Source organism: Oncorhynchus keta, chromosome 12 (genome assembly GCF_023373465.1).
Source record: "Oncorhynchus keta strain PuntledgeMale-10-30-2019 chromosome 12, Oket_V2, whole genome shotgun sequence".
Lineage (NCBI taxonomy): Eukaryota > Metazoa > Chordata > Actinopteri > Salmoniformes > Salmonidae > Oncorhynchus > Oncorhynchus keta.
This window is the reverse complement of record NC_068432.1, coordinates 53,325,510-53,346,602: the sequence shown is the minus strand read 5'-3', so window position 1 is coordinate 53,346,602 and position 21,093 is coordinate 53,325,510. Positions and strand designations below refer to the sequence as shown.

The 21,093-nt window shown below is 45.1% G+C and overlaps 1 protein-coding gene across 1 annotated transcript in view; it reads left to right on the top strand.

Moving 5' to 3' along the window:
• dcc (DCC netrin 1 receptor) overlaps positions 1–21,093 on the top strand; it is a 681,343-nt gene that overhangs the window by 553,324 nt on the left and 106,926 nt on the right. The window contains exons 18-21 of the mRNA XM_052458625.1: positions 3,938–4,065; positions 9,953–9,963; positions 10,596–10,703; positions 13,635–13,829. Coding sequence (XP_052314585.1) covers positions 3,938–4,065; positions 9,953–9,963; positions 10,596–10,703; positions 13,635–13,829 — 442 coding nt within the window. The remainder of the gene's footprint in view (positions 1–3,937; positions 4,066–9,952; positions 9,964–10,595; positions 10,704–13,634; positions 13,830–21,093) is intronic.

Genomic DNA, 21,093 nt, shown 5'->3' with positions numbered 1-21,093 from the left:
TAGGAACGGTGGGTTAACTGGTCTAGGAACAGTGGGTTAACTGGTCTAGGAACAGTGGGTTAACTGGTCTAGGAACAGTGGGTTAACTGGTCTAGGAACAGTGGGTTAACTGGTCTAGGAACAGTGGGTTAACTGGTCTAGGAACAGTGGGTTAACTGGTCTAGGAACAGTGGGTTAACTGGTCTAGGAACAGTGGGTTAACTGGTCTAGGAACAGTGGGTTAACTGGTCTAGGAACAGTGGGTTAACTGGTCTAGGAACAGTGGGTTAACTGGTCTAGGAACAGTGGGTTAACTGGTCTAGGAACAGTGGGTTAACTGGTCTAGGAACAGTGGGTTAACTGGTCTAGGAACAGTGGGTTAACTGGTCTAGGAACAGTGGGTTAACTGGTCTAGGAACAGTGGGTTAACTGGTCTAGGAACAGTGGGTTAACTGGTCTAGGAACAGTGGGTTAACTGGTCTAGGAACAGTGGGTTAACTGGTCTAGGAACAGTGGGTTAACTGGTCTAGGAACAGTGGGTTAACTGGTCTAGGAACAGTGGGTTAACTGGTCTAGGAACAGTGGGTTAACTGGTCTAGGAACAGTGGGTTAACTGGTCTAGGAACAGTGGGTTAACTGGTCTAGGAACAGTGGGTTAACTGGTCTAGGAACAGTGGGTTAACTGGTCTAGGAACAGTGGGTTAACTGGTCTAGGAACAGTGGGTTAACTGGTCTAGGAACAGTGGGGTTAACTGGTCTAGGAACAGTGGGTTAACTGGTCTAGGAACAGTGGGTTAACTGGTCTAGGAACAGTGGGTTAACTGGTCTAGGAACAGTGGGTTAACTGGTCTAGGAACAGTGGGTTAACTGGTCTAGGAACAGTGGGTTAACTGGTCTAGGAACAGTGGGTTAACTGGTCTAGGAACAGTGGGTTAACTGGTCTAGGAACAGTGGGTTAACTGGTCTAGGAACAGTGGGTTAACTGGTCTAGGAACAGTGGGTTAACTGGTCTAGGAACAGTGGGTTAACTGGTCTAGGAACAGTGGGTTAACTGGTCTAGGAACAGTGGGTTAACTGGTCTAGGAACAGTGGGTTAACTGGTCTAGGAACAGTGGGTTAACTGGTCTAGGAACAGTGGGTTAACTGGTCTAGGAACAGTGGGTTAACTGGTCTAGGAACAGTGGGTTAACTGGTCTAGGAACAGTGGGTTAACTGGTCTAGGAACAGTGGGTTAACTGGTCTAGGAACAGTGGGTTAACTGGTCTAGGAACAGTGGGTTAACTGGTCTAGGAACAGTGGGTTAACTGGTCTAGGAACAGTGGGTTAACTGGTCTAGGAACAGTGGGTTAACTGGTCTAGGAACAGTGGGTTAACTGGTCTAGGAACAGTGGGTTAACTGGTCTAGGAACAGTGGGTTAACTGGTCTAGGAACAGTGGGTTAACTGGTCTAGGAACAGTGGGTTAACTGGTCTAGGAACAGTGGGTTAACTGGTCTAGGAACAGTGGGTTAACTGGTCTAGGAACAGTGGGTTAACTGGTCTAGGAACAGTGGGTTAACTGGTCTAGGAACAGTGGGTTAACTGGTCTAGGAACAGTGGGTTAACTGGTCTAGGAACAGTGGGTTAACTGGTCTAGGAACAGTGGGTTAACTGGTCTAGGAACAGTGGGTTAACTGGTCTAGGAACAGTGGGTTAACTGGTCTAGGAACAGTGGGTTAACTGGTCTAGGAACAGTGGGTTAACTGGTCTAGGAACAGTGGGTTAACTGGTCTAGAACAGTGGGTTAACTGGTCTAGGAACAGTGGGTTAACTGGTCTAGGAACAGTGGGTTAACTGGTCTAGGAACAGTGGGTTAACTGGTCTAGGAACAGTGGGTTAACTGGTCTAGGAACAGTGGGTTAACTGGTCTAGGAACAGTGGGTTAACTGGTCTAGGAACAGTGGGTTAACTGGTCTAGGAACGGTGGGTTAACTGGTCTAGGAACAGTGGGTTAACTGGTCTAGGAACAGTGGGTTAACTGGTCTAGGAAAAGTGGGTTAACTGGTCTAGGAACAGTGGGTTAACTGGTCTAGGAACGGTGGGTTAACTGGTCTAGGAACAGTGGGGTTAACTGGTCTAGGAACAGTGGGTTAACTGGTCTAGGAACAGTGGGTTAACTGGTCTAGGAACAGTGGGTTAACTGGTCTAGGAACAGTGGGTTAACTGGTCTAGGAACAGTGGGTTAACTGGTCTAGGAACAGTGGGTTAACTGGTCTAGGAACAGTGGGTTAACTGGTCTAGGAACGGTGGGTTAACTGGTCTAGGAACAGTGGGTTAACTGGTCTAGGAACAGTGGGTTAACTGGTCTAGGAACAGTGGGTTCACTGGTCTAGGAACAGTGGGTTAACTGGTCTAGGAACAGTGGGTTAACTGGTCTAGGAACAGTGGGTTAACTGGTCTAGGAACAGTGGGTTAACTGGTCTAGGAACAGTGGGTTAACTGGTCTAGGAACAGTGGGTTAACTGGTCTAGGAACAGTGGGTTAACTGGTCTAGGAACAGTGGGTTAACTGGTCTAGGAACAGTGGGTTAACTGGTCTAGGAACAGTGGGTTAACTGGTCTAGGAACGGTGGGTTAACTGGTCTAGGAACAGTGGGTTAACTGGTCTAGGAACGGTGGGTTAACTGGTCTAGGAACAGTGGGTTAACTGGTCTAGGAACGGTGGGTTAACTGGTCTAGGAACGGTGGGTTAACTGGTCTAGGAACGGTGGGTTAACTGGTCTAGGAACGGTGGGTTAACTGGTCTAGGAACAGTGGGTTAACTGGTCTAGGAACAGTGGGGTTAACTGGTCTAGGAACAGTGGTTAACTGGTCTAGGAACAGTGGGTTAACTGGTCTAGGAACGGTGGTTAACTGGTCTAGGAACGGTGGGTTAACTGGTCTAGGAACGGTGGGTTAACTGGTCTAGGAACAGTGGGTTAACTGGTCTAGGAACAGTGGGTTAACTGGTCTAGGAACAGTGGGTTAACTGGTCTAGGAACAGTGGGTTAACTGGTCTAGGAACAGTGGGTTAACTGGTCTAGAACGGTGGGTTAACTGGTCTAGGAACGGTGGGTTAACTGGTCTAGGAACAGTGGGTTAACTGGTCTAGGAACAGTGGGTTAACTGGTCTAGGAACAGTGGGTTAACTGGTCTAGGAACGGTGGGTTAACTGGTCTAGGAACAGTGGGTTAACTGGTCTAGGAACAGTGGGTTAACTGGTCTAGGAACAGTGGGTTAACTGGTCTAGGAACAGTGGGTTAACTGGTCTAGGAACAGTGGGTTAACTGGTCTAGGAACAGTGGTTAACTGGTCTAGGAACAGTGGGTTAACTGGTCTAGGAACAGTGGGTTAACTGGTCTAGGAACAGTGGGTTAACTGGTCTAGGAACAGTGGGTTAACTGGTCTAGGAACAGTGGGTTAACTGGTCTAGGAACAGTGGGTTAACTGGTCTAGGAACAGTGGGTTAACTGGTCTAGGAACAGTGGGTTAACTGGTCTAGGAACAGTGGGTTAACTGGTCTAGGAACAGTGGGTTAACTGGTCTAGGAACGGTGGGTTAACTGGTCTAGGAACGGTGGGTTAACTGGTCTAGGAACAGTGGGTTAACTGGTCTAGGAACAGTGGGTTAACTGGTCTAGGAACAGTGGGTTAACTGGTCTAGGAACAGTGGGTTAACTGGTCTAGGAACAGTGGGTTAACTGGTCTAGGAACGGTGGGTTTAACTGCCTTGTTCAGGGGCAGAACGACAGATTTGTACCTTGTCATCTCGGGGATTCGTATGTCCCTACTGATCTCGTCATTTGATTTGATATACTTTTGGGGTGACAAAACATTTTAATAGATAAAAAGTACAAAGGACCAAAGGACATGAGACCGTTATGTGCCACCGATGGGGACCTCTGACAGAATAGTTTTGATGTTATGTTCTTTCTGTCTCTAGTCTGCAGACACTACAGCCCTCAGCCACACAGTCACTGGCCTCAAACCCAACACCATGTACGAGTTTGCTGTCATGGTCACCAAGGGCCGTAAGTCCAGCACGTGGAGTATGACAGCTCACGCTACTACGTACGGCTAGCAGGTGAGGAGCTCTGTCTTTTCTCAACCTCGATCCACTCCCCTTCTCTCTCTCACGCTCTCCCTCGTTGTCTTTCTCTCGTTGTCTTTCTCACGTTGTCTTTCTCTCGTTGTCTTTCTCTCTCTCTGTCTTTTTCTTTCTCTCTCTCTCTCTCTCTCGTTTTCTTTCTCTCTCTCTCATTGTCTTTCTCTCTCTCTCTGTCTCGTTGTCTTTCTCTCTCTCTCGTTGTCTTTCTCTCTCTCTCTCTCTCTCTCTCTCTCTCTCTCTCTCTCTCTCTCTCTCTCTCTCTCTCACTAAAGTTTAGTGTAACTTATTTGTAAGTCATTACTTTATTACATTGCTCAACATTGCTAAACATTTTCATTTGTCATAATTATTTAAAGCAGTGTATTTGTATCGTATGTATTTCTCTCGTCTGATATTTTCAGACATTTTATTAAAATCTGAAAACGTTGTGAAGCTACGCCCATTTTCTTAAAAATTGTATTATGGGCCCTAAAAGCACGGAAATAGTGTCCACTGCTTGTGTAACGCTAGCTTAGTTAGTGGTGGTGCACGCTAAATAGTGTTTCAATCGGTGACGTCACTTGCTCTGAGACCTTGAAGTAGCGGTTCCCCCCTTGCTCTGCCGTGGCTTTTCTGGAGTGATGGGTAACGATGTTTTGAGGGTGACTGTTGTTGATGTGTGCAGAAGGTCCCTGGTTGGCCCGATGGGCGAGGGGACGGTCTAAAGTTATACTGTTACACTTGTATACATGGAAGATGAAGAAAAACGGATGTGAACCCTTTAGAATTCCTGATTTCTGCATAAATTGTTATCTGATCTTCATCTAAGTCACATCAACAGACAAACACAGTCTGTTTAAACTAATAACACACAAACTATTGATGTCTTTATTGAACACCGTGTAAACCTTCACAGTGCAGGGTGGGAAAAGTATGTGAACCCTTGGATTTAATAACTGGTTGACCCTCCTTTGGCAGCAATAACCTCAACCAAACGTTTTCTGTAGTTGCGGATCAGACCTGCACAACAGTCAGGAGGAATTTTTGGACCATTCCTCTTTACAAAACTGTTTCAGTTCAGCAATATTCTTGGGATGTGTGGTGTGAACCGCTCTCTTGAGGTCCTGCCACAGCATCTCAATTGGGTTGAGGTCAGGATTGACTGGGCCACTCTAGAAGGCGTGTTGTTGATTTACTTCTGTGCTTTGACCTGTTACATCACCCAACTTCTGTCGAGCTTCAATTGGCAGACAGATAGCCTAACATTCTCCTGCAAAATGTCTTGATTAACTTGGGAATTCATTTTTCCCGTCGATGATGGCGTCCATTAACTCCATTCTTGTTAAGTGTTTTACGTATCGTAGACTCGTCAACAGAGATGTTAGCATGTTTAGTGTTTTACGTATCGTAGATCCGTCAACAGAGATGTTAGCATGTTTAGTGTTTTACGTATCGTAGACTCGTCAACAGAGATGTTAGCATGTTTAGTGTTTTACGTATCGTAGACTCGTCAACAGAGATGTTAGCATGTTTAGTGTTTTACGTATCGTAGACTCGTCAACAGAGATGTTAGCATGTTTAGTGTTTTACGTATCGTAGACTCGTCAACAGAGATGTTAGCATGTTTAGTGTTTTACGTATCGTAGACTCGTCAACAGAGATGTTAGCATGTTTAGTGTTTTACGTATCGTAGACTCGTCAACAGAGATGTTAGCATGTTTAGTGTTTTATGTATCGTAGACTCATCAACAGAGATGTTAGCATGTTTAGTGTTTTACGTATCGTAGACTCGTCAACAGAGATGTTAGCATGTTTAGTGTTTTATGTATCGTAGACTCGTCAACAGAGATGTTAGCGTGTTTAGTGTTTTATGTATCGTAGACTCGTCAACAGAGATGTTAGCGTGTTTAGTGTTTTATGTATCGTAGACTCGTCAACAGAGATGTTAGCGTGTTTAGTGTTTTACGTATCGTAGACTCGTCAACAGAGATGTTAGCGTGTTTAGTGTTTTATGTATCGTAGACTCGTCAACAGAGATGTTAGCGTGTTTAGTGTTTTACGTATCGTAGACTCGTCAACAGAGATGTTAGCATGTTTAATGTTTTACGTATCGTAGACTCGTCAACAGAGATGTTAGCGTGTTTAGTGTTTTACGTATCGTAGACTCGTCAACAGAGATGTTAGCGTGTTTAGTGTTTTACGTATCGTAGACTCATCAACAGAGATGTTAGCGTGTTTAGTGTTTTACGTATCGTAGACTCGTCAACAGAGATGTTAGCGTGTTTAGTGTTTTACGTATCGTAGACTCGTCAACAGAGATGTTAGCGTGTTTAGTGTTTTACGTATCGTAGACTCATCAACAGAGATGTTAGCATGTTTAGTGTTTTACGTATCGTAGACTCATCAACAGAGATGTTAGCATGTTTAGTGTTTTACGTATCGTAGACTCGTCAACAGAGATGTTAGCGTGTTTAGTGTTTTACGTATCGTAGACTCGTCAACAGAGATGTTAGCATGTTTAGTGTTTTACGTATCGTAGACTCGTCAACAGAGATGTTAGCATGTTCCAGAGATTTCTGTAAGTCCTGAGCTGACACTCTAGGATTCTTCTTAACCTCATTGAGCATTCTGCGCTGTGCTCTTGCAGTTATCTTTGCAGGATGGCCACTCCTAGGGAGAGCAGCAACCGTGCTGAAAATATAGACAATTTGTCTTGCTGTGGACTGACTTTTAGAGATACTTTTGTGACCTTTTCCAGCTTCATGCAAGTCAACAATTCTTAATCTTAGGTCTTCTGAGATCTCTTTTGTTCGAGGCACGGTTCACAGCAGGCAATTCTTCTTGTGAATAGCAAACTCAATTTTTGTGAGTGTTTTTTTATAGGGCAAGGCATCTCTAACCAACATCTCCAATCTCGTCTCATTGATTGGACTCCAGGTTAGCTGACTCCTGACTCCCATTAGCGTTTGAGGAAGTCATTATCCAAGGGGTTCACTTACTTTTTCCAACCTACACTGTGAGTGTTACAGGGTAGCCTCGTGGTTAGAGTGTTGGACTAGTACCCGCAAGGTTGCAAGTTCATATCCCTGAGCTGACAAGGTAGAACATCTGTCTTTCTGCCCCTGAACAAGACAGTTAACCCACTGTTCACAGGCCGTCATTGAAAATAAGAATTAGTTCTTCACTGACTTGCCTGGTTAAATAAAGGTAAAAAAATATATATAAAATAAAAAAATATATATATATAGACAATAAAAATACAGTTATTAGTTTAAGCACACTGTGTGCGTCTATTGTTGTGACTTGGATGAAGATCAGATCAAATTTGATGACCAATTTAAGCAGAAATCCAGGTTCCCTCCTGGTATAAAGTGGTCCTGCTGCCTGGCAGGAGGGAGCCTGGATTCACACTCACATTGTTTTTTTCTTATATAACTGAGAAAAAAAAATTCTGCACAAAAATAATTGCACCGGCTTGTGGAGACAGACAGCACATTTTGTTTTACAGATCCAGATCCATTGTGTCAAATAGGTTCTACGTCAGTTATAGGGTTAACAATCTACGTGAGGACTTTGACAATCTACGTGAGGACTTTGCCAATCTACGTCACACGACGTTAACAGGCTACGTGAACAGACCCATTTAGATTTTGTTTCACACTAATTCTCACTAATTGGACAAAATATCAGGGGTGGGCTACCTGTGTAAACGCAGTCTTAGAGCCTCTGTTTGGTCATTAAAGGACAGCGTGTTTAATGACCTGACCTAGTTCAGATCACTAGCAGGTTTTAATCAGCTTTGTCGCCATGCAGGCTCTGTTAGAAGGAATGTTTTCTCATGTAAACCCCTGACCCCCTCGTCTCCCTCAGGTAAATCTATCACAATTACTGAGAGCATCATAGGAGTCCTGATACTTGTTTGGACTATGTTGGCTACTGATTGATTTAACATTGTTTGGGACTGCGTCCCAAATGGAACCCTATTCCCTATATAGTGCACTACTTTAGACCAGAGCCCTATGGAACCCTATTCCCTATATAGTGCACTACTTTAGACCAGAGCCCTATGGAACCCTATTCCCTATATAGTGCACTACTTTAGACCAGAGCCCTATGGAACCCTATTCCCTATATAGTGCACTACTTTAGACCAGAGCCCTATGGAACCCTATTCCCTATATAGTGCACTACTTTAGACCAGAGCCGTATGGAACCCTATTCCCTATATAGTGCACTACTTTAGACCAGAGCCCTATGGAACCCTATTCCCTATATAGTGCACTACTTTAGACCAGAGCCCTATGGAACCCTATTCCCTATATAGTGCACTACTTTAGACCAGAGCCCTATGGAACCCTATTCCCTATATAGTGCACTACTTTAGACCAGAGCCCTATGGAACCCTATTCCCTATATAGTGTACTACTTTAGACCAGAGCCCTATGGAACCCTATTCCCTATATAGTGCACTACTTTAGACCAGAGCCCTATGGAACCCTATTCCCTATATAGTGCACTACTTTAGACCAGAGCCCTATGGAACCCTATTCCCTATATAGTGCACTACTTTAGACCAGAGCCCTATGGAACCCTATTCCCTATATAGTGCACTACTTTAGACCAGAGCCCTATGGAACCCTATTCCCTATATAGTGCACTACTTTAGACCAGAGCCCTATGGAACCCTATTCCCTATATAGTGCACTACTTTAGACCAGAGCCCTATGGAACCCTATTCCCTATATAGTGTACTACTTTAGACCAGAGCCCTATGGAACCCTATTCCCTATATAGTGCACTACTTTAGACCAGAGCCCTATAGGACCCTATTCCCTATATAGTGCACTACTTTAGACCAGAGCCCTATAGGACCCTATTCCCTATATAGTGCACTACTTTAGACCAGAGCCCTATGGAACCCTATTCCCTATATAGTGCACTACTTTAGACCAGAGCCCTATGGAACCCTACTCCCTATATAGTGCACTACTTTAGACCAGAGCCCTATGGAACCCTATTCCCTATATAGTGCACTACTTTAGACCAGAGCCCTATGGAACCCTATTCCCTATATAGTGCACTACTTTAGACCAGAGCCCTATGGAACCCTATTCCCTATATAGTGCACTACTTTAGACCAGAGCCCTATGGAACCCTACTCCCTATATAGTGCACTACTTTAGACCAGAGCCCTATGGAACCCTATTCCCTATATAGTGCACTACTTTAGACCAGAGCCCTATGGAACCCTATTCCCTATATAGTGCACTACTTTAGACCAGAGCCCTATGGAACCCTACTCCCTATATAGTGCACTACTTTAGACCAGAGCCCTATGGAAACCTATTCCCTATATAGTGCACTACTTTAGACCAGAGCCCTATGGAACCCTATTCCCTATATAGTGCACTACTTTAGACCAGAGCCCTATAGGACCCTATTCCCTATATAGTGCACTACTTTAGACCAGAGCCCTATAGGACCCTATTCCCTATATAGTGCACTACTTTAGACCAGAGCCCTATGGAACCCTATTCCCTATATAGTGCACTACTTTAGACCAGAGCCCTATGGAACCCTACTCCCTATATAGTGCACTACTTTAGACCAGAGCCCTATGGAACCCTATTCCCTATATAGTGCACTACTTTAGACCAGAGCCCTATGGAACCCTATTCCCTATATAGTGCACTACTTTAGACCAGAGCCCTATGGAACCCTACTCCCTATATAGTGCACTACTTTAGACCACAACCCATTGTGCACTAGAGGGGAATAAGGCAGTATTGAGGGAATATGGTGCTATTTGGGAACACTACCTGTTGTTGAAACGTGCTTTTCAGAAACACATAAATAACAAGAAGCAAAAAGATATGAAACGTGTTGGAAATGGAAACACATGTTTTTGGTTTGATCCTTGAACAAACCTTTCAATTACAAAAAAAACAGCTCAACTGTTCTACGGGGATGTGAATTGCTGTGGTCTTATAAACAAAGACGTTGATGTTTTCATTTCATGCAGCTCCAGCATTGTTTTCAGGAGAGATCGAGAGCTGGTCTCAGAGCATGTGGAGGCTGTATGTTTACGATTTAGCTTCACATTCGGTCAACATTTGTGTTTCTAGCCACGTGAGAGAACGTGCTAGGCTCAAAGCACGTGGACTCTCTGTTTATGCTGTTTATGGGAACCAGCATACATGTTAGGTAGCCTTGATTTCCCCAAAACACCCCCAGAAACAACTAACTTGTGAGCCTGTTGGCAGATGATATTCCAGAGCCAGTCTCTTTGGACAGACCACCTCTGTTGAGCCTCAAGCTTAACGGCAGGTTACTGTTATTACACAATTAATACAAACTCAAATTAACAACAGTGTGTGGTGGTGTGATGAAAGAATTAGCACACGTGTCGTTGGTATAAACCTGACCCCCTGATCTCTACTTCCTGTTCCTCACCACTTCTGATTGGCTGAAACTTGTCATTTCCTTTCTCTCTCTTTACCTGATTGGTTGACAGCTCCCAGCTCCGCCCCTAAGGACCTGACGGTGATCAGCAGGGAGGGAAGACCCAGAGCCATCCTGATCAGCTGGCAACCCCCCATGGAGGCTAACGGACGAGTCATGGGTAAGAAGAACTGCTGTCCCCGGTTAGACTGTTATTTAGTTAGCCTGAGTGTGCCCCTAACAACGCCCCAAACCACGCCCTAACCACACCCCTAATCACGCCCCTAACCACGCCCTAATCATGCCCTAACCATGCCCCTAATCATGCCCCTAACCAAACCCCTAACCACGCTCCTTAAACATGCCCCTATCCACGCCCTAGCCATACACCCTAACCACACCCCCTAACCACACCTTAGCGCCCCTAACCACTCCACTAACCACACCCTTAACCACACCCCTAACCACGCCCCTCACCAAGGCCTCACCAAGGCACTAACTACGCCCTTAACAATGCACCTAACAACACCCCTAACCCCCTCTCCCCTGGCTGTAATGTAATAATTATATTATTATCTGTTTTTGCATGATAATGTGTGACAAAGAGCTCCTCCTCCATCCTCCATTCCTCCTCTTCCTACTCCTCCATCCTCCCCTCCTCCTCCTCTTCCTCCTCCTTCCTCCCTTCCTCCTCTTCCTCCTCCATCATCCCTTCCTCCTCCTCCTCCATCCTCCCCTCCGCTTCCTCCTCCTCTTCCTCCTCCATCCTCCCCTCCTCCTCGTCACAACACAGAGTTACACATGGAATAAACAAACGTACACTACAGTCAATAACACAATAGAAACAATCTGATGCTGATGTTTAAAGTTAGTGAGGGAGATATGAGTCTCCAGCTTCAGTCGTTCCAGTCATTGGCAGCAGAGAACTGGAAGGAAAGGCGGCCAAAGGAGGAATAGGCTTCGGGGGTGACCAGTGAAATATACCTGCTGGAGCACGTGCTATGGGTGGGTGCTGATATGGTGACCAGTGAGCTGAGATAAGGAAGGGCTTTACCTAGCGAAGACTTATAGATGACCTGGAGCCAGTGAGTTTGGTGACGAATATGAAGCAAGGGCCAGCCAACGAGAGCATACAGGGTCGCAGTGGTGTGTAGTATATGGGGCTTTGGTGACAAAATGGATGGCACTGTGATAGACTGCATCCGATTTGCTGAGAAGAGTGTTTGAGGCTATTTTGTAAATGACATCGCCGAAGTCAAGGATCGGTAGGACAGTCCATTTTATGAGGGTATGTTTGGCAGCATGAAGTGAAGGATGCTTTGTTGCAAAATAAGAAGCCGATGCTAGATTTCATTTTGAATTGGAGATGCTTAACGTGAGTCTGGAAGGAGTGTTTACAGTCAAACCAGACACCTAGGTATTTGTAATTGTCCACATATTCTAAGTCAGGGCAGGTGCAGGCAGCGATCGGTTGAAGAGCAGTTCGAGGCCAATTAAGGAGAGTTGTATGGCATTGAAGCTCGTCTGGAGCGTTGTTAACACAGTGTCCAAAGAAGGGCCAGAAGTATACAGGATGGTGTCGTCTGCGTAGAGGTGGATCAGAGACTCACCAGCAGGAAGAGCGACATCATTGATATATACATAGAAAAGAGTCGGCCCGAGAATTGAACCCTGTGGCACCCCCATAGAGACTGCCAGAGTTTCGGACAACACGCCCCCCGATTTGACACACTGAACTCTGTCTGAGAAGTAGTTGGTGAACCAGACGAGGCAGTCATTTGAGAAACCAAGGCTGTTGAGTATGCCGATATGAATGTGGTGATTGACAGAGTCGAAAGCCTTAGCCAGGTCGATGAATACAGATGCACAGTATTGTCTCTTATCGATGGTGGTTATGATATCATTTAGGACCTTGAGCGTGGCTGAGGTGTACCCATGACCAGCTCAGAAACCAGATTGCATAGTGGAGAAGGTACGGTGGGATTCGAAATGGTCGGTGATCTGTTTGTTATCTTGGCTTTCGAAGACCTTAGCAAGGCAGGGTAGGATAGATTTACGTTTGGGTCTAGAGTGTCTCCCCCATGAAAGATGGGAATGACCGCGGTGGCTTTCCAATCTTTGGGAATCTCAGACAATACGAAAGAGAGGTTGAACAGGTTAGTAATAGGGGTTGCAACAATTTCAGCAGATAATTTTAGAAAGAGAGGGTCCAGACTTTCTAGACCAGCTTATTTGTAGGGGTCCAGATTTTGCAACTCTTTCAGAACATCAGCTATCTGGATTTGGGTGAAGGAGAAATGGGGAAGGTTTGGGCAAGTTGCTGTGGGAGGTGCAGGGCTGTTGACCGGGGTTGTGGTAGCCAGGTGGAAAGCACCTGGCTTTTTCTTCCTCCTCCTTCCTCCCCTCCTCCATCCTACCTTCATCCTCCTCATCCTCTTCTCCTCCTCCTTCCTCCCCTCCTCCATCCTACCTTCATCCTCCTCTTCCTCGTCCTTCTTGTCCTCCTCTCCTCCTCCCCTCCTCCTCTCCCCCTCGTATCCATGTTGTAAATCTCCAGAGTCTATCTGTCCTCTGGAACACAGAGAGTCTATCTGTCCTCTGGAACACGGAGAGTCTATCTGTCCTCTGGAACACGGAGAGTCTATCTGTCCTCTGGAACACAGTGTCTGTAAACATTGGACAGAGTCTATCTGTCCTCTGGAACACAGTGTCTGTAAACATTGGACAGAGTCGTACAGAACACAGTTTTTTAAATGCGTTGTTGACATCCCTGTTCATCACCTTCTGCATGTTCATGTATCATGTTCTACTTGTTCCTACCATCCTTTCTCTAGCGTCAGTTGTTTATGTCTCTAGTGATTAGCTAATTAGCTAATTGTTAAGATACTGCTGTTGATTGTGTCCCTGTTATGATCGTAGAGGTCTGTAGACTACGTGATTCCTCAGAGTGTGTATGTTGTGTTTGTCTTTGTGATTTGTCAGGCTACATCCGGTTCAACACACTGGATAAGACTCTAGCCTGGTAATAGATCTGTTTGTGCTGTCTTGAGATGCCTATAGATGTCTGGGTTACGGTTAATCAGTCTTCCTCTGTGTGTTGTTTCTCTACCAGGCTATATCTTGTACTACACCCTGGATAAGAACATGCCTATAGATGACTGGGTAATGGAGAGTATCAGTGGAGACCGTCTGACCCACCAGGTGATGGACCTGAACCTGGACACCGTCTACTACTTCAGGATCCAGGCTAAGAATGCCAAGGGAGTGGGTCCCCTGTCAGACCCCATCCACTTCAGGACTAACAAAGGTACGGGATAACTAGCTAGCTTACACTCAGCCCACCTTTTCTCACCCTGAACATTTACACATAGCTTCATAGCCCCCCCTCCTTAGTGCATGTGCACCCAGAACACCCCGTCTGCCTTCCTCACCTCTCCCCTCTTATTGGGATCGCTAAATACAGCTGATCAACCAAAACATCTGCTGCTGAATGGAGAGGTCTCTCACTGGATCCTCTGGGTTAACAGAGGCTCAGAGTAGGAGCGCTGATCTAGGAACAGTTTTAGATTACTATGAATGGACAAAGGGAACCTGATCCTAGTTCAGCACTCTAAAAACACTTAATGGTGCGGCAGGGTAGCCTAGTGGTTAGAGTGTAGAGGTGGCAGGTAGCCTAGTGGTTAGAGTGTAGAGGTGGCAGGTAGCCTAGTGGTTAGAGTGTAGAGGTGGCAGGGTAGCCTAATGGTTAGAGTGTAGAGGTGGCAGGGTAGCCTAGTGGTTAGAGTGTAGAGGTGGCAGGTAGCCTAGTGGTTAGAGTGTAGAGGTGGCAGGTAGCCTAGTGGTTAGAGTGTAGAGGAGGCAGGTAGCCTAGTGGTTAGAGTGTAGAGGAGGCAGGTAGCCTAGTGGTTAGAGTGTAGAGGTGGCAGGTAGACTAGTGGTTAGAGTGTAGAGGTGGCAGGGTAGCCTAGTGGTTAGAGTGTAGAGGTGGCAGGTTGCCTAGTAGTTAGAGTGTAGAGGTGGTAGGTAGACTCGTGGTTAAAGTGTAGAGGTGGCAGGTAGACTAGTGGTTAGAGTGTAGAGGAGGCAGGGTAGCCTAGTGGTTAGAGTGTAGAGGCGGCAGGTAGCCTAGTGGTTAGAGTGTAGAGGCGGCAGGTAGCCTAGTGGTTAGAGTGTAGAGGCGGCAGGTAGCCTAGTGGTTAGAGTGTAGAGGAGGCAGGGTAGCCTAGTGGTTAGAGTGTAGAGGTGGCAGGGTAGCCTAGTAGTTAGAGTGTAGAGGTGGCAGGTAGACTAGTGGTTAGAGTGTAGAGGTGGCAGGTAGCCTAGTGGTTAGAGTGTAGAGGTGGCAGGTAGACTAGTGGTTAGAGTGTAGAGGTGGCAGGGTAGCCTAGTGGTTAGAGTGTAGAGGTGGCAGGTTGCCTAGTAGTTAGAGTGTAGAGGTGGTAGGTAGACTCGTGGTTAAAGTGTAGAGGTGGCAGGTAGACTAGTGGTTAGTGACCTAGTGGTTAGAGTGTAGGGGGGGCAGGTCGTCTAGTGGTTAGAGTGTAGAGGTGGCAGGTAGCCTAGTGGTTAGAGTGTAGAGGCAGCAGGTAGCCTAGTGGTTAGAGTGTAGAGGTGGCAGGTAGACTAGTGGTTAGTGACCTAGTGGTTAGAGTGTAGGGGGGGCAGGTCGTCTAGTGGTCAGTGCGTTGGACTAGTAAACCGAAAGGTTGCTAGATCGAATCCCCGAGCTGACAAGGTACAAATCTGTCGTTCTGCCCCTGAACAAGGCAGTTAACCCACTGTTCTGAGGCCGTCATTGAAAATAAGAATTTGTTCATAACTGACTTGCCTCGTTAAATAAAGGTAAAATAACATTTGAAAAATGGCCCTGGTCTAAAGCCCTAAATCCTGCTGATCGACAAGCTCATACCGTGAGCTCCAAAAGTAGAGGGACGGTGACACGTTATTTTGGCTCTGTTCTCCAGCACTATGTGGTTAAAGTGCAGACTGTCAGCTTTCATTTGAGGGTATTTTCATCCCTATCTGGTGAACCGTTTAGAAATTACACCACTTTTTGTACATAGTCCTTCCATTTTAGGGGACCAAAAATATTGGGACAAATTCACTGTATTAAAGTAGTGAAAAGTGTAGTATTTGGTCCCATATTCATAGCACTCAATGATTACATGAAGCCTGTGACTCTACAAACTTGTTGGATTCATTTGCTGTTTGTTTTGGTTGTGTCACAGATTATTTTGTGCCCAATAGAAATGAATAGTAAATAATGTATTGTATAATCTTTTTATTTTATAAAGTAATAGAATATGTATCTAAACACTTCTACATTATTCACAGGATTTTCTGTAATCATCTTCCAAATCAAATCAAATGTTATTTGTCACATACACATGATTAGCAGATGTTAATCCGACAGTAGCGAAATGCTTGTGCTTCTAGTTCTGACCGTGCAGTAATATCTAACAAGTAAATATAACCTAACAATTTCACAACAACTACCTTATACACACAAGTGTAAAGGAATGAATTAGAATATGTACATAAAGATATATGAATGAGTGATGGTACAGAACGGCATAGGCAAGATGCAGTAGATGGTATAGAGTACAGTACATACATATGAGATGAGTAATGTAGGGTATGTAAACATTATTTAAAGTGGCATTGTTTAAAGTGGCTAGTGATATATTTTTTACATACATTTTTCTATTATTAAAGTGGCTGGAGTTGAGTCAGTATGTTGGCAGCAGCCACTCAATGTTAGTGGTGGCTGTTTAACAGTCTGATGGCCTTGAGATAGAAGCTGTTTTTCAGTCTCTCGGTCCCAGCTTTGATGCACCTGTACTGACCTCACATTCTGGATGATAGCGGGGTGAACAGGCAGTGGTTCGGGTGGTTGTTGTCCTTGATGATCTTTATGGCCTTCCTGTAACATCGGGTGATGTAGGTGTCCTGGAGGGCAGGTAGTTTGCCCCCGGTGATGCGTTGTGCAGACCTCACTACCCTCTGGAGAGCCTTACGGTTGTGGGCGGAGCAGCTGCCGTACCAGGCGGTGATACAGCCCGCCAGGATGCTCTCGATTGTGCATCTGTAGAAGTTTGTGAGTGCTTTTGGTGACAAGCCAAATTTCTTCAGGTTTCCTCCATCGTAATCGCTCCTCTTTCACCCCAGCTGCCAAACTAACCCTGATTCAGATAACCATCCTAGCCAAGCTAGATTACAGAGACACAATTTATAGATCGGCAGGTAAGGGCAGGTAAGGGTGCTCTCGAACGGTTTTTTTTTGTTGTGTTTTTTTGGTGACAAGCCGAATTTCTTCATCCTCCCGAGGTTGTCTGTGTGGCTGGACCATTTCAGTTTGTCTGTGTGGCTGGACCATTTCAGTTTGTCTGTGTGTCTGGACCATTTCAGTTTGTCCCTGACGTGTACACCGAAGAATAAAAAAAAAAACGTTCCACCTTCTCCTTCTCCTTCTCCTTCTCCTTCTCCTTCTCCTTCTCCTTCACCTTCTCCTTCTCCTTCTCCTTCTCCTTCTCCTTCTCCTTCTCCTTCTCCTTCTCCTTCTCCTTCTCCTTCTCCTTCTCCTTCTCCTTCTCCTTCTCCTTCTCCTTCTCCTTCTCCTTCTCCTTCTCCTTCTCCTTCTCCTTCTCCTTCTCCTTCTCCTTCTCCTTCTCCTTCTCCTTCTCCTTCTCCTTCTCCTTCTCCTTCTCCTTCTCCTTCTCCTTCTCCTTCTCCTTCTCCTTCTCCTTCTCCTTCTCCTTCTCCTTCTCCTTCTCCTTCTCCTTCTCCTTCTCCTTCTCCTTCTCCTTCTCCTTCTCCTTCTCCTTCTCCTTCTCCACGTCCCGACCTATTAAAGGATAGAGAGAACATCTGTCACGAAGTTTGAATATGAAACATTACTGTCGTTGAGCTGTGGGAAGAACGTCTTCATCTACGTGTCACACTGTGATCCTTTTGGATCCTATTGAAGAAGGAGCGAAGAAATGGAAAATTAAATATCACATTTGTTTCTTCAAGCTACAGTTTTTTTTTTTTTGAGCTTCGATCAAACTGAATATTGTTGTGGGATATTAAAAAGCTAGAAGCAGAGAGTAGTTTAATACCCTATTCCCTACATAGTCCACTACTCTATTCCCTACATAGTCCACTACCCTATTCCCTACATAGTGCACTACCCTATTCCCTACATAGTCCACTACCCTATTCCCTACATAGTCCACTACCCTATGCCCTACATAGTGCACTACCCTATTCCCTACATAGTCCACTACCCTATGCCCTACATAGTGCACTACCCTATTCCCTACATAGTGCACTACCCTATTCCCTACATAGTCCACTACCCTATGCCCTACATAGTGCACTACCCTATTCCCTACATAGTGCACTACCATATTCCCTACATAGTCCACTACCCTATTCCCTACATAGTCCACTACCCTATTCCCTACATAGTCCACTACCCTATTCCCTACATAGTCCACTACCCTATTCCCTACATAGTCCACTACCCTATGCCCTACATAGTGCACTACCCTATTCCCTACATAGTGCACTACCCTATCCCCCTACACAGTGCACTATTCCCTACATAGTGCACTACCTATCCCCTACATAGTGCACTACCCTATTCCCTACATAGTGCACTACCCTATTCCCTACATAGTGCACTACCCTATTCCCTACATAGTCCACTACCCTATTCCCTACATAGTCCACTACCCTATTCCCTACATAGTCCACTACCCTATTCCCTACATAGTGCACTACCCTATTCCCTACATAGTCCACTACCCTATTCCCTACATAGTCCACTACCCTATTCCCTACATAGTCCACTACCCTATTCCCATCAAATAACTGTATTTATAAAGCCCTTCTTAGATCAGCTGATGTCTCAAAGTGCTGTACAGAAACCCAGCCTAAAACCCCAAACAGCAAGCAATGCAGGTGTAGAAGCACGGTGGCTAGGAAAAACTCCCTAGAAAAGAGGGGTATCCACTACCTAGTCCACTACCCTATCCCCTATATAGTGCACTAGTTTTGACCAGGGCTCTGAGAGGGGACACGTATCTTGTGTGTGTCACAAAAGACACCCTATCCCCTACATAGTGCACTACTATGGTCCCTGATCAAAAGTAGTGTACTAAATAGGGAATTGGGATGCATTGTGAATGTGGACAGAAGCAAACATTGCTCAGGGCGAGGATCCTAATACTTACCTGTTGTAGCTCTCTGGAGATCAGTTCAGAGCATCGCTCAGATACAGCTGTCTGGAGATCAGTTCAGAGCATCGCTCAGATACAGCTGTCTGGAGATCAGTTCAGAGCATCGCTCAGATACAGCTGTCTGGAGATCAGTTCAGAGCATCACTCAGATACAGCTGTCTGGAGGTCAGTTCAGATCATCACTCAGATACAGCTGTCTGGAGATCAGTTCAGAGCATCACTCAGATACAGCTGTCTGGAGATCAGTTCAGAGCATCACTCAGATACAGCTGTCTGGAGGTCAGTTCAGAGCATCACTCAGATACAGCTGTCTGGAGATCAGTTCAGAGCATCACTCAGAGCATCACTCAGATACAGCTGTCTGGAGGTCAGTTCAGAGCATCACTCAGATACAGCTGTCTGGAGATCAGTTCAGAGCATCACTCAGATACAGCTGGTCGATAGCCCATTCCTCTCTCACTCTGTTTTTTTCTCTCTTCTCCCTCTCATTCTCTCTCTCGCTGTCTCTCAATTCATTTTCAATTTAAGGAGTTTTATTGGCATGGGAAACATATGTTTATATTGTCAAAAAGCAAGTGAAAATACTCAACAAAGTGAAATAAACCATAAAGAAAATGAACAAAAACATTAAACTAACAAAAGTTCCAAAATAAAAAATACATTTCAAATGTCATATGTCTATATACAGTGTTGTAATGATGTAAAGTACAACAGGGAAAATAAATAAACATGAATATGGGTTGTGTTTACAATGGTGTGTGTTCTTCAATGGTTGCCCTTTTTCTTGTGGCTGCTGTGGTGGCACACGGTGGAATTTCACCCAGTACATATGGGAGTTTATCCAAATCTGGTTTGTTTTCGAATTCATTGTGGGTCTGTGTAATCTGAGGGAAATGTGTGTCTCTAATACATTGGGTAGGAGGTTAGGAAGTGCAGCTCAGTTTCCACCTCATTTTGTGGGCAGTGAGCACATAGCCTGTCTTCTCTTGAGAGCCAGGTCTGCCTACGGCGGCCTTTCTCAATAGCAAGGCTATGCTCACTGAGTCTGTACATAGTCAAAGCTTTCCTTAAGTTTGGGTCAGTCAGAGTGGTCAGGTATTCTGCCACTCTGTACTCTCTGTTTAGGGCAAAATAGCATTCTAGTTTGCTCTGTTTTTTTGTTAATTCTTTCCAATGTGTCAAGTAATTATCTTTTTGTTTTCTCATGATTTGGTTGGTTCTATTTTTGTTGCTGCTCTGTAGGGTGTGTTTGTGTTTCTGAAAAGAGCCCCAGGACCAGCTTGCTTTGGGGACTCTTCTCCAGGTTCATCTCTCTGTAGGTGAAGGCTTTGTTGTGGAAGGTTTGGGAATCGCTTCCTTTTAGGTGGTTATAGAATGTAACAGCTCTTTTCTGGATTTTGATCATTAGCGGGTATCGGCCTAATTCTGCTCTGCATGCATTATTTGGTGTTTTACTTTGTAGACAGAGAATAGTCTCAATTTGGTGTTTGTCCTATTTTGTGAATTCTTGGTTGGTGAGCGGACCCCAGACCTGATTCAAGAATTTTTAGCCAGATCCTAATTGGTATGTTGAATTTGATGTTCCTTTTGATGGCATAGAAGGCCCTTCTTGCCTTGTCTCTCAGATCGTTCACAGCTTTGTGGAAGTTACCTGTGGCACTGATGTTTAGGAAGAGGTATGTTTAGTATTTTGTGTGCTCTAGGGCAACGGTGTCTAGATGGAATTTGTATTAGTGGTCCTGGCGACTGGACCTTTTTTGGAACACCATTATTTTTTGGTCTTACTGAGATTTACTGTCAGGGCCCAGGTCTGGCAGAATCTGTGCAGAAGATCTAGGTGCTGCTGTAGCCCTCCTTGGTTGGTGACAGAAGCACCAGATCATCATTAAACAGCAGACATTTGACTTCAGATTCTAGTAGGGTGAGGCCGGGTGCTGCAGACTTTTCTAGTGCCCGCGCCAATTCGTTGATATATATGTTGAAGAGGGTGGGGCTTAAGCTGCATCCCTGTCTAACCCCACGGCCCTGTGGGAAGAAATGTTTTTGTCCATTTTAAACGCACACTTGTTGTTTGTGTACATGGATTTTATAATGTCGTATGTTTTACCCCCAACACCACTTTCCTCGATTTGTATAGCAGACCCTCATGCCAAATTGAGTCGAAAGCTTTTTTGAAATCAATAAAGCATGAGAAGACTTTGCCTTTGTTTTGATTTGTTTGTCAGATAGGGTGTGCAGGGTGAATACATGGTCTGTCGTACGGCAATTTGGTAAAAATCCAATTCGACATTTGCTCAGCACATTGTTTTCGCTGAGGAAATGTACGAGTCTGCTGTTAATGATAAT